This window comes from Haemaphysalis longicornis, unplaced genomic scaffold (genome assembly GCF_048455015.1).
Source record: "Haemaphysalis longicornis isolate Haplotype H1 unplaced genomic scaffold, Haemaphysalis longicornis Haplotype H1 scaffold_13, whole genome shotgun sequence".
Classification (NCBI taxonomy): domain Eukaryota; kingdom Metazoa; phylum Arthropoda; class Arachnida; order Ixodida; family Ixodidae; genus Haemaphysalis; species Haemaphysalis longicornis.
The window spans coordinates 7,871,506-7,886,986 of record NW_027526233.1 but is presented as its reverse complement, the minus strand read 5'-3'; the positions used below and the strand labels follow the sequence as shown (position 1 = coordinate 7,886,986).

General features: G+C 46.5%; 1 protein-coding gene across 1 annotated transcript in view; it reads left to right on the top strand.

The window, feature by feature from the left end:
- LOC144164323 (AB hydrolase superfamily protein YfhM-like) overlaps positions 1-15,481 on the top strand; it is an 85,237-nt gene that overhangs the window by 49,055 nt on the left and 20,701 nt on the right. The window contains exon 5 of the mRNA XM_077694818.1: positions 11,845-11,957. Coding sequence (XP_077550944.1) covers positions 11,845-11,957 — 113 coding nt within the window. The remainder of the gene's footprint in view (positions 1-11,844; positions 11,958-15,481) is intronic.

Below are 15,481 nucleotides of genomic sequence, written 5' to 3'. Positions count from 1 at the left end.
GTGCAGTGACGCTGACTGCAGCTGCAGAATCGTTTACGTCACTGTGTGTGTTTTTTTTATTATTACGCGCACTTCCTTTCTTCCAACATAAGTACTTTCCGTAGATGCGCTGCCCTGAATAACGGAAATGAGCTGATCAAGTGACTCATTTTTATAGCGTCGAGGCGATATAGGTATGCAACGCTGGTTTCGGGAAATTTCATCGAATGAGGGTTTAACGAACTGTGTTTTCAAGATATTTTATCGAAAGCCGTTCAAACAAGGATTTTGTGATATAACGCCGCTCTATCTAACTCCGGAAATTCGTCTTACAAAAGACATCCAGAACTAAGTGGCGGAGTTTGCGTCGTAGAAAGGCTTTCCAGATACCCGGAATTTGATGAAATGTGGCATGGTAACTTTAGCGGTGTGTTAGGTGCCCGTACGTTCAGCTTGGCATAATTCATTGCACGAAGTAGTTCGAAGTTTATTCATCATCATTTCAAGCATACATCACTTATCCAGTGGTTGAATGGAAGGGGTGGGGAAAAGGCAACTTAATGCCTGACAATGCACCGGTCCCCACCCAGACCACAATAATGCACAGCACTCAGTATGTTTGTCTAAAGCATAAATACACTCATTCAATGGAGTGAAAATACAATGAGTATAGATGTATAGGAAAGAAATGATGAGAAACAATTACACACTGTAAATGCACGCTTTACACAGGAAAGCCATTTAAAATGCCCTTAAAAACAAGACCATTTTTGTGAACAGTAGTCAGAAAGTGAAAATTTGCGAACACTTGCGAACACTCCTCCTGTAAATTCCCACAATGTCAATACAACCTTGTACTTTTTGAATAAATTTGAATTTGAAAGTGAACAGGATTTACCCTGGTTTGGAAGAATTTAAGGCACAGTTCGTTCCGGCAAAGGTACACGAGATCCACAAATCTTAAAATAATATACTGCGTGAAGCATGAGTAGATAAGCGTGTATATTTGTCTGAAAATTGCTGATGATCTACTTTCATTCACTCTGCTGGTGGCAATGGTGTTTGAATTTAAAAACGAAGGAATAAGGTGCGTTAGCGTTTGTCTACCGTAGTTGTTCTGAATTCTCTCACTGTAGTAGGTGGTTCTTCTAAAGCTATACGTTTGTAGTTTTCGGGAGAAAGCATCATAAAATGTATATGCGTTCGATTTGATTTGACCGTAGATGACTGTCGCTTGCTTTTTATAAAAGGTATTTTCAGATGTTAAAATTTCATGCTTGCAAAAAAGTGGAGCAGAAGGCGTTCGACGCGGAACATTTTCGATTATACGTAGCATTTTGTTTCAGTCTGGGAATACCAATTGTATTTGCTTTTGTTGTCGAGCCCCAGATTAACCGGCAGTATTGTATTCGGGAGTGAACCAAAGCGTAGTAAAGCTGCTGTCACCCAAAAGGTTAGCAAGCATCCAATTTTTCCAATTACACCAAAGGAACGTGATACCTGGGTACGAAGTTTATCGATGTGACTAGACCAGTTCAACGTTTTGTTAAAAATGACGCCTAGGAACATTTGAGTCTAAACCCGCTCAATCAAAACTCCTCTAAATGTGAGCTGCGTATTAGGGAGAATAGAATGATGTCGAGGTTGAAAAATATTCTACTTTGCTTTCTTGATATTCAATTCTAACTGGTTTATTTTCAGCCATAGAGACAAAGGTTAACCCAAAGGTTTACATGTTTTTCTAGACTGAAGACATCTTGGCCCTAAAAAAATACGTTAGTGTCGTCTGCGTATATTATAATATCTGCTCTTTGAGGAACGTCTAGATATCGCTCATATAGAATATAAGCAGAAGTGCCCCAAGTATGGAGCCCTGGGGGACGCCGTAATTTGTCTTGCCTTATTTGAGACTTTGATTGTTTCATACCGGTATATTGAACCGAATTAGTAAGATAACTTGTTATTAAATTAGGAGACGAGCCCTTTATTCCCTATTCGTTAAGCATTTGTACAAGACTTTCATACCTAATAGAATTACGCTTTCTCAAAATCAACAAATACTCCCATTGTGTGGCGTTAGCTCAAAATTATCGATTATCTTATCTTTATTAGTGCTTGTTCAGTAAACGTGTTCTTCTAAAACCCATACTGATGTTCTGTAATGACATTTTGGAGCTACAGAAATTTGCAATTCGTACATATATGACACGTTCTATGGTTCTCAAAAATATGGGAAAAAACGGAATTGGCCCATTACACCAATGTCATTTTTATCACCATCTTTCTGAATAACAGATACTTTAGCAACTTTTAGTTTGTCCGGGAACGTTCTAGTGTTGAAGATAAGATTGCAAATATGCGAAAAGGGTGCGCTAATGTTCTCTGAAACTGCTTTTAAACCGTCCCAGCCAGCAGCAGAATTGTTATTTAAATTCTTTATAAGCAACGCTACTTCCTTTTTGTCCGTGGGAGTTAGGAAAATAGATTGCGGGATGCCTGTCGTAATATACGACTGATAAGATTGGACTGAACCAATTGATGTATTGGAAGCTCCTGGTCGCAAGAAATGTTCATTGAACATCTGGGCCCGTTGAGTACCGGAATATGATCTGCCCCCTATTTGAAGCTTCGAAATGGCCTTCGTATTCTTGTTTTGCGAAAGATCGTTGACAGTGTTCCAGATGGATTTTTGATCAGTGAGTATATCTGCAAACATTTCCGTAGTAGATGATTCCCGCCTTTTTAATATCAGCCTCTAAATTACTGCTGTCTTGCTTAAACTCCACTAAGCACTTTAGGGGTATAGATTTTATGAATTCAGTGAATACGTATATCTTGCTTTCATTCTTTTTAGAAGTGTAGCATCAATCCATGGTTTTCTTGCCTTCTTGGCTGTGCAAAAAATGAAAAAATCGGTAGGTGATCGCCCACTCCGGGTGTCAAAACCCCTGCGCATACCTCCTTTTTACAATTCGCGAAGCATACATTTAGTGCAGTTTCATTCAGTTGTGTTATCCTGGTAGCTAAATTATTGTATTTACGTAACGAAATCCTTCTGCCAAGACAGTTTTTTGTTGCAGCTTGAAGACAGCACATGTATCTATGTTAAAATCTCCTGTAATAATTACGCGCGCGCCATTTCGCTCACAGTACTCAAGCATTGTATATATGAAACCTAGTAAATTTGTCATAGTTCCTAAAGGGGGCCTATATAGAGCAGCTACTAAAAGACTTTGACATTTTACCATGATAGAATCAAACTGCTGCGATATTATTAAATATCGATCGATACGACAATATTGTTAGAGAGTACACTGTAATCAGTGTACTCTTTAGCAATATTTTATTTCACCTTCTCACGAACATAAATCAATATACGACTTTTATTTTGCATAGAGATTGATGCACAACTGCAGTTTTTAAACTCTACGGTATCACGGTTATCAGTACACCACGTTTTGGTGGTTGTCACGTTCGCAAAGAAAAGGCGCTCTTCTATTGGTGTCAGCTATCTTTCACTTCATCGTATTTTTGCAAGGTCTCGCGCAGTTGCGATTATAATCACCCTATCGCTCTGGCTGCGGCGCACGAAAACTTTGCCGTTGTTCTGCCTTGCAAGATTGTTGTTTTTGTTGTAATATGTATTTATTAATCCTATATACACTCCGTGCCTTGACCTTTGTCATCGCCGGAGGGGGAGATGGGGGTAGGGAGTTGGAGGAAGGGGGGGCGGGGCGGTGAGTGTTCCTACGAAATGTGGTCCTGTACGGCGGCTTCACGAACATAAACGAGAAGAGAGTCGAGGACCATCTTCCTGTGTTGTGTAGACCCTTCCGGATGGGTCCACTCCCGCAGCGTTTGAAGCCTGACTCGAGGAGGAATGAGCGCATGTGCGCGGTTTCTCTGGTCCTTCAACGCAGGGCATCTCCATAGGAGATGGTCAAGGTCAGCGACTTGTTGGCTGTCAGGTGATTCGCAGAGTTTGCGGGTACCGTCGCCGGGGTGTAGACGAAAGCGTGCCTTGATGTGCGGCGTTACGGCAGTGTTCGTCCGAATGCGTCGTAGTGTGACCGTTTTCCACCGGTTGTAGCCGGATGGGATAGGGTCATCCTCTTCGGCTAGATGAAGTCAAAGCGCTGCACGTCGCTCAGCACGTGCTTTGGCAAAGACTTCCTCGTTGTCATACCCTTTCTCTTGCGACTCGTCGGGCAGCTGCTCCAAAGATGGAGGTGTCGACGCTTGGAGAGCGGGGAAGACGTTCGTCGGTCGCGACGGAAGTTTCTGGCAATTATCAGAGTTGGAAAGCATCTCCCGTGCTGCCTTGTGTGCCTCCTCGTTGCCCGGTCCCTCTATGGCCAGGGACCTAGCGAATTGCAAGTGTGCGGCCGAGTTGTCGAAGGTCTCTTGCGACTGCACGAATCCTTGCGACCGTCCGACTGCGCGTGTTATTTTTTCCACTTTCTCTCACGGCTTCCTTGGAGTCCGTGTACAAAATTGTAATTGTTTACAAGAGCTTTAGTTTTCTTTTGCCAGAAGAGCTTCTTATTTCGCGCCATTAGGTTTTCACAGAAGAATATCGCTGACTGCTTTCTTCTGTTCCCGTTTATTTTCACGCAATTTTTCTTTCGTTTGGCGGAATAAAAATTGCCCTGTCACAGTATTTGGCTTGTCTCCATTCCTTCAGTTTCTGGACGCTAGTCAGTGGGTGGATTGGATTTGGACTAGATTGGATTTGATTAGATTGGGACTAGATTGAATTTAATTGAATTGATTTGAATTGGATTGGATTGGAAATCCAATCAAATTGGAGTAGGGGAGTGTAGAGAATTTGGTCTGCACATTCGCAGGCCTGCGCATTCCAGAGGAGTGACGTTATCTCCGCGGCAGATGCACTGGCGCCGGCGTGTGCCGTGCACCATAGCCAAGTCTGACGCTGCGCCGGAGCCGCTTGGTAGCCGTTTCGCGTGGCTCCTGAAGAGCAGTGCTCCGCATGCGTGAGGAGCAGTGACTGGACTGGACCGGACTAGATAAGACTGGATTGGATTGGACTGGACTGGACTGTACTCCATTGGATTGGATTTTAGATGCGGAGATGCTTATTGGCGCGCTTGTTCCCTCCGCCGTTGTGTGGCGTCCACACCCCCACTGCGCATGCCCATTCTCCTCCCCTTACTCCACTCTCCTTGTCTCATCTCCTACCCGCCGCGGTGGCTCAGTGGCTAAGGCGTTGCGCTGCTGAGCACGATGTCGCGGGTTCGATTCCCGGCCGCGGCGGCCGCTTTTCTGATGGAGGCGAAAAGCAAAAACGCCCGTGTGTACGAGATTTCGGCGCACGTTAAAGATCCCCAGGTGGTCGAAATTAATCCGGAGCCCTCCACTACGGCGCGCCTCATCGCCTGCGTTGCGTCGGCGCGTTAAACCCTACAATCAATCAATCAAATCAATTGTCTCATCTCCTCTCCTCTCCGACGCTCCTCTCCTCTCCGAAGCTCCTCTCCTCTCCGGGATTGCGCAACGAATGGCAACACCTGCGGCTCCGCGCGCGCTAATGCGAAGCAGCTTAGAGTTAGAGGCGCCACGGTAGCCGCTGCATACTCCGCTGGGGGCGCCACTTTAGCTCCGTGGTATACACCATTTTCCATAAACAGCCGGGAAAGGAGGAAAATACTCGCAAACCAGTTCTCTCCGGGGCCCGTGCGCCTTCCGCTTCCGGCGGACCAGCGTTGCCTGTGCGCGCTTGCCTGTTAATACCGCTCGGGGCGGTGTCCTCCGCTGCGTAGTTAAGGAGTGTTTCGCACCGTGTGCTTTGTTTTTGCGGAACTTTCAACCATTTTAGCGAATGTTGCGATGCCGTTCAAGGTGCAAACGTCGCTTGGCCAGCACTGTGCGGTGGTGGGTGGGTGCGGTGGTGGAGAAAGCGCGAAAAAAGTCGCCGACAGCACGCATCTGCACGACACTGCCTGGAGAAAATGCAGTGCGGTTGCGACGTGTTTTTGCTGCATCGCTTCCAAACGACCCATCTATCCATAGCAGCGCGCAAGCGCAAGAAAATGGAATAAATGTGTCTTCAATCAATCAATCAATCCAAACAAACACCCAGTTGAGATATCGGTGGACGCCGCTGATAAATCGCAACGACTCTGTACCAACAACACACTCTAGAATTGTTGGGTACACTTGGACGGCAAGCAGACGGAGCAAAATCTATTTATCACGCAAAGCTGCGACAGGGAACGGAACACCCTGAAATGTTAGAAGTAACTTTATCCTTTACAATACAGCATTCATTCATTGGTTGATTGATTAATTAATTGATTGATTATGGGCTTTAACGCGCCGACACTTAAGGTGAGGTACACCATAGTGGAGGGCTCCGGATTAATTTTGATTACCTGGGGATCTTTCACGAGCGCCGATACAATACAACATTACAATAACTTCTGGTTCCTTGTAGTCAATTTAAAATACCATATATTATTTGGTCATTGTAGCCGATTGGTATTAAACAATCCCATTTTCATGTACTCTAACCTTTAAAATCACTGCGTTTTGTTTACTTTTTTCTAGGCGAACGCATTACACTGCCAAACGATATGAAAGGATACTTTCTCCATCGCACACTGCTGGTAGATAGCACGATAAGCAGGCAGCCCAATGTGGAAACGCAGCTCGAGATACGTAAACGCTTCGTTTGGAAAATAGCTCAACATGTTCACAATGCGGTGAAAGTAAAAGCTTCTAATCATTTTGCCTTGTCAGGGAATTTAACGTACTACAATTACAAAACCGTATGGCTGATCCCGTAAAGCATTTGTGGTGCAAGGAGCGGTTCCACAAAGGTGGGCCCCGAGCGACAGCTAAATGCGCTGCTCAGAGTTAGGCCAATCATGCTCACGATCATGATCAACCAGTAATAACTCGCCCAAATGTCGATCATTCTGCTCAACCTTCGAACAGTAATTTGACTGGTTGTGCGGTCGTGTTATTTTTCCGCCCAGGTAATTTTGTTTCGTCAGTAACCGTCATAAGCCTAGTTAATAAAGATTATATTGCCTTGCAATGTCAACAGCGTGGCCATCGCTTCGTCGAAAGTCAATCGCGAGCGCGGATCAGCGTGACCCACATATGCTGTGCGCGCTCCGCATTCGACGTCCGCGCTTCCGTAAACATGAATAATCGGTGAATATAACAAGCATGGTAGCATTGAAAACACGTATTTACTCCATGATATCGATTTCTATGTCAGTCCGTGCCATACCGGTACGTTTGCGTCGCGGAACTGCGGGGCACCACCGGCACCACCACCACAAGTGCTACGGCTGCTCGCAACTGCAGGGTCGGCATCTGCCGCTCTGGCAGCAAATTAGGACCTAAAATCCATCCGCATATGGTGAAAACAAAACAGAACACACACACGCAAGCACTGAAACCGCTAAATTAACGCCAAACCACTACGGTTCACTCGGTAATGCACGGGTACCGAGCAGACGCACGGAAAGAACCGAGCGCTTAACAGCCCAGCGCAGCGGTTTTGGCGTTCGCTTCATAGACGGCGCTAGCAGGTAGTCAGAAAAAGCAAATGGCGGCGCCCACTTCTAGAAAGGAAAATGATGTATAAATGACACGCGTGCGCGCCCCGCTCCCGTCATTCTCCTCCCGCAACGCCGTGATCGAACTGAAAACTAATAGGGAATCGGGTCGACCCCATGGCTGCTTCGCATACTACTCAGGGTTCCCCTACGGGAAGATGGTGAAATTTTTTTTAACCTTAGCTCACGCTAATATGGGGAGGAGATTTTAAGGCACATTCCCACTGGCGATGCGCCTCGTCGCGCGACGAAAAGCGACGTCGCAAAGCGACGAGCCGGCCGTCGCTTTTCGGCGTTTTGCGACGGCGGAGCTGATCGCTCTCGGTCCGAATTCCCTCGTCGCGCGACGGCCCCGCAAAACCGGTGAGCCAATCATGGCAGCGGAGTAGGCTGACGTAGCCGGAAACGAAACGTTTCTTTACATCCGGTATGCAAACGCTGCGGGCGGGCCGGCCGAGGACGAGCCGCCGCCGCCACCGCCGCTGGCTCGCTCGGCCAGGCGGCCAGGCGCTTGGCCCGCTATCGCTGTACCCGCCGGGTCGGGCCGGCGAGCAACTTCCCGTGTGCATCAATTCTTTGGTCAGTGGCTTCAGCGTACGCGTGCACTAATCAACGAATAGCGTGGACCTCATCAGTGTGGAGAAGCGTGTATGGATTGTAAAAGCGAGTAATCATCGTAGAGCTAGGTGGACAGCGAGACGGTCTTGCAGCCTCTTCGTTCTATCGGCGACTGGTAAACACGCGTAGAGTTCGGTGGCGTCAGAACTTTGCGCCTGTGAAAAGAAGCGATATTTGTGGGCCGTGATGTGGGTGTTGTGGCGTGCAAGCGTGTATATTTCTTCGTGCAATAATATGTTGAAAAGAGCCTTCTTGAGTTTGTTATTTTCTGCTCCTCCCGCAACCCGCAAATGTTTTCGGCATTGCTCCAGGTTAGTAGCATGTGTTTTAGTTTGATTTCTACCTGCTTTTGTCGCGTAACATCATTTTCTTTGACTGCGAATGGTTGACGCACCAACGAGGTCGTACAAGTCGGGAAGCAGCTGCGCTGAACGCAGTCGCATCATCGCTCATCGCAAGTGCGAACACCACCTCAAGGCCTCATCGCGCGACGGGTGCCGTCGCGCGACGAGGCAAATCGCCAGTGGGAATGTGCCTTTACAGTGGCGCCCCTAGCGGCGCCAACGAAAAACTGAATAGAGGGGAATCAAAGCAGACGACACAGGCTTTTTCACATGGCCGAAGTCGTACCGTATATTTCAGGAGAACGATATTTACCCATTTATCCAATTCTAGGGAGCACTTTCCAGTATATGTTGATCTAAAAGAATTACTCAAACTGTACACATTTCCCGAAAAGATTTTGCGCGCTGTTTTACCGCGTTTTGTCCACTCAACTTACCTAACATTCAGCCGTCCCTCTACGAGAGCTGCCGCACTCAGTCATTCTTACCATGGCTATGAGAATCCGCACAACTGTTGCACGAGAAAAGTTACCAAAAAAAGAAACAGAGGAGCGAAGTCTCCGACGTTGTTTAGTTCTCGGTGTTCGAATGAAATTCCAGTTTGGTAAGAAACTGCATTCGCGTCGGTGTACTGGTCCCCCGACAGGTGCAAAAATTTGTCTCCCCCACTGAACATCGTCCCGCACAGTAGACGCTGAAGGCGGCAGAGTTACAATACCTTCACAGGCTTTCACACGCTATACACGTGCAAATACGCGCGACACAACTTTTTCTTTCTCCATGCGCGACACTGATCTAGTTATATTCGCATGAAAAGCTCCGCTAAGTTCGCTAATCGCGCGCGGATGTAAGAGCCACCGAACTGCCCTAACGGCTGCCCGGGCTTTCTTCGCATGCTGTCGTTCAGGAGAGGGGAACAAAAAGAGCAGTGACCTCCCGCATTTCTGTGTGTTTGTCTTGATTCCGACCACCCAATAAGCGCAGAGTGCTGGGGAAAGAATAGAGGGGGGTGGTGGAGGCGGCCGCCAGATTCCCCCTCCGTATCGTCTGCCTCAACGTCAACTTGTCTTTCTTTGTAGGCATTTATTTGCAGACAGCCACGGGTCGCGTGATTGTTTAGACCAATGAGTGTTCGTGTCGCGGCGACAGCTTCTGTTTCAAACGTACTGGTTTTCTCGACGTGCTAAGGCTGCGCGGGAAATGGGCGCTTATCGCCCGTTGAGTTAGCTCGTCTGTGTCGGTGTGCAGTGTGTCCCATGGAGTTGTGAAACTGTGTACATCTCGTGGTCTGTCTTGAATTACCTGTGCTTGTTCCATCCCTGTCTGCGTGTCAGCTCGCCCGTCTGATATGCGCTGCCGGCTCTCCGTGCGACGACGTCTTATGACCATTGGATACCGACTCACATAACAGTGTGTGGTACGTGTAGCGCTTCCTATTTTGTGCGGATTACGGGTCGTCCGCGCAAGGAGCGTGTTTTGCGTTGCTACCTGTAAGTACTTAGAATACTTAAAAAAGTACTTAAATATTATTAGAGCAGCTTTTAGCGTGTTCAAGTTTCATTTCGGCGTAGCGTGTAGTGTGGGGTATCAATCGTCTTCGCAAGCGGGGCCTTATAAATTGCCGCACTGACACGCGACTCAATTCGTAGGTATGGAACTTACTACGTAAACACAGGGTTCATCAAAAGTGACTTAGAGCCAAACTTCTTTTGTGCCCGGTAAGGCGGAACGTTCAATGGGAATTATCGAAAAACATGCAACTTTCGGCGGCTTTTCGTGTTCACCGTCCAACGGAACAGCTGTTCTTTTAAAAAAGCCACTGTCTTCTCACTGCCGCGAATGATTGCAAAGCCTTTTGGGTCGGCTTTTCGTGTCTGTGGTGATTTCTACGCTGTTATTTTCATTTCCGTCTGAGATGTGCCTGAAACACTCTGCGCTGAAGTATACGAAAGACCGAGTCGAACGTTCCTTCAAAATTTCAGCTTTGATATCGAGAGCTTGCGTTGTGTTTCCGCCTGCGGAAAGCATTGCAGGCTAATGCCTGATGTGTATTTCGTAGATTTCCACTGCCCCACTGCGCATAATTTCCCCGTACAATAAATGAACCTTGTTTGACCGACCAGTGCCCTATAGAAACCCATGTATTTTTGTCGTTTGTTTCCCCTCTATAGAAATTTGACCGTGGCGCCCCCTAACTTAAGCGGCGCCTCCTATAGGACGATCTCCTGGCCATATTGGCATAGGCGAGCTAAACAACTTGTAATTGTTATCTCGAATTTTCGGTTTAAGAAGTTAGGTTTTTGTAATTAAAATAACAAGCATTGCCAACCTTCAGAAAATGTTACGTCCCGTGTTTGTGCATTTTGGCAAACTAAGGAGTTCAGTTTGGTATTACTCAGTCGTAAGTTTTTATTTTTCTTCTCTATTCTAGTTTACGTATAATAAATGTTTTTTTTTTTTTGAAAAATGCTCTGCATTGCCTGTAAGTCAGAAATTTCGCTCTAATTTTGAAACGAATATAAAAACGCCATCTAGGAATTTTTTGGTCTTCCACTAATCGCCAACGTTGTTGTTTATCATATGCCTCAAAAAAACACGTTTCAATATATGTGTAGGTTTGTAGCTACGAAGCGCAAGATATAATCGTCTTGGCTATACGGCAGTGACACTCTAGAATGGTTTTAACAAAGTTTCGCCGTCAGCGTAAGAGGGCAACTGTCCAGTCCAAAGTTTTGCCCTCCACGCGTGCTGATCAACTATCGCTTCCTGTATTTTCCAATGAGAACATATCGCCCGCTTCTCAACGGGAGTGAGTGGTACAGCTGCAGTGCCCACATATGGTAGGATGGGGTCCCGATATTAACCGGGATTAGCCGACCGTAACTGATTTCGAGGGCTGCTTGTGCCTGGTTGCCAAAGCAACCGATGTTTAGGATTGCCAAAGTAACAATGCTCTCGGCAGCGTTATAAAACTAACAACCACGGCGGCGCGCACCTTTCACCAACGTTGCCACTTTCCACGGCACGTCGGCCCAAGATTATAACCGTCCACGTTACTAAATCACTGGAAAGGCTAGCTATTGAGGGAGAATGGTCGGTGTAGAAGGAAAGAAATTTGTTGGCCGCTCAGGGTTGATGCGTTTGTCATAGAAAAGAAAATTGTGTGCGTGGCTCTGTATATAGTCACGTTTTATACTGAAAAAAGCTTTATTACCTAGTCTCCTCAGCACCGTTGAGTTCTGTGTTTATTTTTATGGCAAAAGAAAACACGTCCACTTCTATACCATAACCCACAATTCATGTCTTTTTTGCAGTGTAGTGGCTCCTGACATGCGCGGGTACGGTAAGACGTCCAAGCCACCAGATTCAGCGGACTACATGATGAGAAATCTTGTTGAAGACGTCAAGAATATGATTTTGAATTTGAGGAAGTATTTTATGTCTACCAAACTTCTGGTCTGTCCTACTCCTAGCATGGGAAGAGTTGTAAACTAGGCTCGCTTGTTTTCGCATCTGCCTTTATTGAACATAATACGGGCCGCCTGGTTGTTGAAGAAAACAGCTGTCCAGTTATAGGTGCGCCAGGTGCATCCACAATAGGTTTGGCGTTAATCTGTTTAAACAATGGGGTGAAGCTCAGAGGTCCTTTTTATGAAAGTACATTACAGAGACCCTGCGAATTTAACCATTTTGCAGAGTTACTGCCGTGTCCTAGAACTGTGGGCAGTGTGACGTCTTAAAGGGAGTGCGAGCTCATTTTCCACTAATGAATCCGGGCGGCCCCAAAGCGCCGTACCGGTTGGAGTAGCTCCGCTGCACTGATGTGGCCAGCATTGGGCCCCGGCGGCCCGTAGATGTAACTGTGGAGTTTCTTGTACGTCACGAATCAGCAAGCCTGCAATGGTGCTGAAATAAATTAAGCTCAATACAGCCGCGCTTCGCTGTGTACAAAGTCTGCCTTTTTATTCTCGCGATGAAATATCCTGCGCCTGCACCCTGGCTGCGCCTTTGTTCCTAGTTTGCCTCGACGACCTGCTTTTTCGCGGCTTTCAGTAATGAGGTCGAACTCATAAATACATGCGTTACAATCCCCACTGATTGTTTCATTGAGGACGTGCCGTACCGATTAAACGGGCTTCCGTTCAACATGCTAGCTGTACACGTCCTCGCTTAACTCAGTAAGTTTTGGAAAACACTAAAATGCTGTATCTACAGCGGGAAGACTTCCTGGCATGCAAGATGTCGCTTTCTTACCACACGAACAAAATGTTCACACCTAAGCTAGGCACGCAACAGGGACATTCAAAGCTTTAATTTCAAGCGCTTCAGTCATTGTGGCTGCGTTTTTGTCTTTGTGGCTTGTGTCTTTGTTTAGTGATGTTGCGTGAAAGCAGAAACTGAGAAGGACGGTCTCTCTCCAGTGTCGTTATTAGAGACCCGTTTTTGGATTTGGAGCATGCAGTTCCGCTCATTAAAAGTTGGAGGAAGTATTTTTTGCAGCTTAGGAAGAATTTCGTCCTTTGAGATGCCTGATGAAATGATTGGTACAAGTTTTGAAATCCACGAGAATTTCAGACCCTTGTTCGCGGAACTGTACGCGAATGCAACCCGCTTGCGATGTACGAGCAGTCCTTTCAGCACCTCTACGCTAAAAAGAAGCTATATGGTCAGTGCACTAATTTTCTCAAATTTATTCCGGAAAAGCCGAATACTACTATCTGGTCTGCTTCTCTTCCCAAATATTTAATATGGACAGCGATGGTGAAGCGCTCAGACTTCCGTATGACGTATTCTTGTTTTGAACGGCGTGATCCAATTCGCTTCGTGTTTCCAAGTTTCTATCTGGCTCTCTTCATTGTTTACTTCGCTACAAACCTGCATGTCGAGTCCGCTTTTCCGAAGAAATAACTCAGTCGCAGACCCGCCGCCGCGGCTCAGTGACTAAGGCGTGGCGCAGCTGAGTACTAGGTCACGGGTTCGATTCCCGACCGCAGCGGCCGCTTTTCTGATGGAGGCAAAAAGCAGAAACGCCCGTGTGTACGAGATTTCGGCGCACGTCAAAGATCCCCAGGGGGTCAAAATAAATCCGGAGCCCTCCACCACAGCCCGCCTCATCGCCTGCGTTGCGTCCGCGCGTTAAACTCTACAATCAATCAACGCTGTCGCAGAATGCTCTCCCATTCTATTTTTCTTGACAGTGTCTTTGAAACATAACTGGCTGTAAGAATATCGGGGGGGCAGCTTCTATTGCCACTTTAATTTCTCTGAAGGGATGTCCGAAACCCCGCTTCTGATTGTCGTTTATTGTATATGCGCTCAATTAAGGAAGGCTTAAAATATGTCGTCCTCAAAGTACACTACAGTCGACACTCGTTATTACGAAGTAGTACTGGGCCGGTAAATGAGTTTCTTATATCCGACATTTGTACAGTCAAACCCGGCTATAACGAACCCGGATAAAGCGAATTATGCTATATATCAAACAAAAATATTTCAGTTACGGAAATACATGGGAAACATATTCCTTATAACGAAGTTCACATCCAATATATCGAACTCAGCGCGCCGAACATGGCCGCCGAAATTCGCGGTCTCGGAGCGGCGATTGGGATGCGGATTGGCCGCGACCGCAAAGCAAGAGTTGCGACTGAGACATTGCGCCTCGCACGACGACGTGACGCCAGACACTTTCCGTAACTGTTTCCGACGCGCGGGACTCACGACCTGAACCCGCGAAGTCAGCGAGTCCGGACCAAGACAGCAGCATCGGTGAACTGCGGGGGGAGCTCCCCCATGTTCCCGATGATGTTTCGAGTGAAAGCCGTCCGACGCTTATAATGAAGCGCTTTCGGGAGTCGATGTGCTCGGCCAATGCGTCTTAGATTTTGGACGACGCGGACTCGAACTGGGGTAACAATGTTTCGTGTAGAGAATGCTATGCTAGTTGAAGCCGCCAAAACGAAAGTGAGAACAAAAATCACCGCTTTTTTCTTTGCAAAGTAGGCAGTTCAGGCGGAAAGTAGCTTTATTACTTGCAATAAATGGATTATTTTGGGTATGGTACTGGCTACTTTCATGTGTTTGTTTCTGCATGCGGAGATGGTGGAGTTGGGGAGGGCGAGAAGGGGGGGCTCCCGCGGATTGCGAACTTGTAACAATAAGTTCGTTATAGGCGGGTTCCGCTATATCGAACTATTGGATATATCAAACTAATCCCGGTGCATATTGCAATTCGCTATAAACGGGTTTGAGTGTAGTAACAGTAGAGGTAATAATCGGCTGTAAGAAATAGTTAATCTGGCTCATGCAATACCCGTTGATACTGAAACGCATTATTATAGGCTTCTAACGTGCTATACACGAAATAACCCTTACCTGTTTTCTTGTTGCATTTCAAATTAAATGCAGCAGAACCCGAGAATGTGAAATTCCAACAGAATAAAGTTCATTTGACCAAACAGGGCTGCGTTTTCGTATATTTGAATTATGATGTGATCTTCGTCTGGCGGCTTTTCACAGCACCCCAGGAGGACGTTTTTTTCCACAGTGTCCATAGAAGAAACGGGCTTTTCCACTTTGTAGTTTTACAACCTATTAAACAAATTGCTGTTTTGTCTTTATTCTTTCATTTTGCTCTTTTATGCAGCTCTCAAGTTTCGAGCCTCGGGCGATCGAAATATTTCGTCGTTATAGCTGATACCGTGCACGGCTCTCGCGGTTTCGGTTTCGTTATAAAAAAAATAAGTGTCACTGAAACGAAGCGCAACCGCCCAAAGTTCATATTTTGTTCGTTAGAGCCAATATTTCGCTATATGCGTGTTCGTTATGACGAGGTTTGACTGTACTTTGTTCCACAGCATATATCATCTTTATTTATTTTGCATGCCTAATTTTTGCGGCTAGCAGGCTCGGACTGAACGCGGTAAAGAGAGCGTGTCTCCTCTTAGGCCT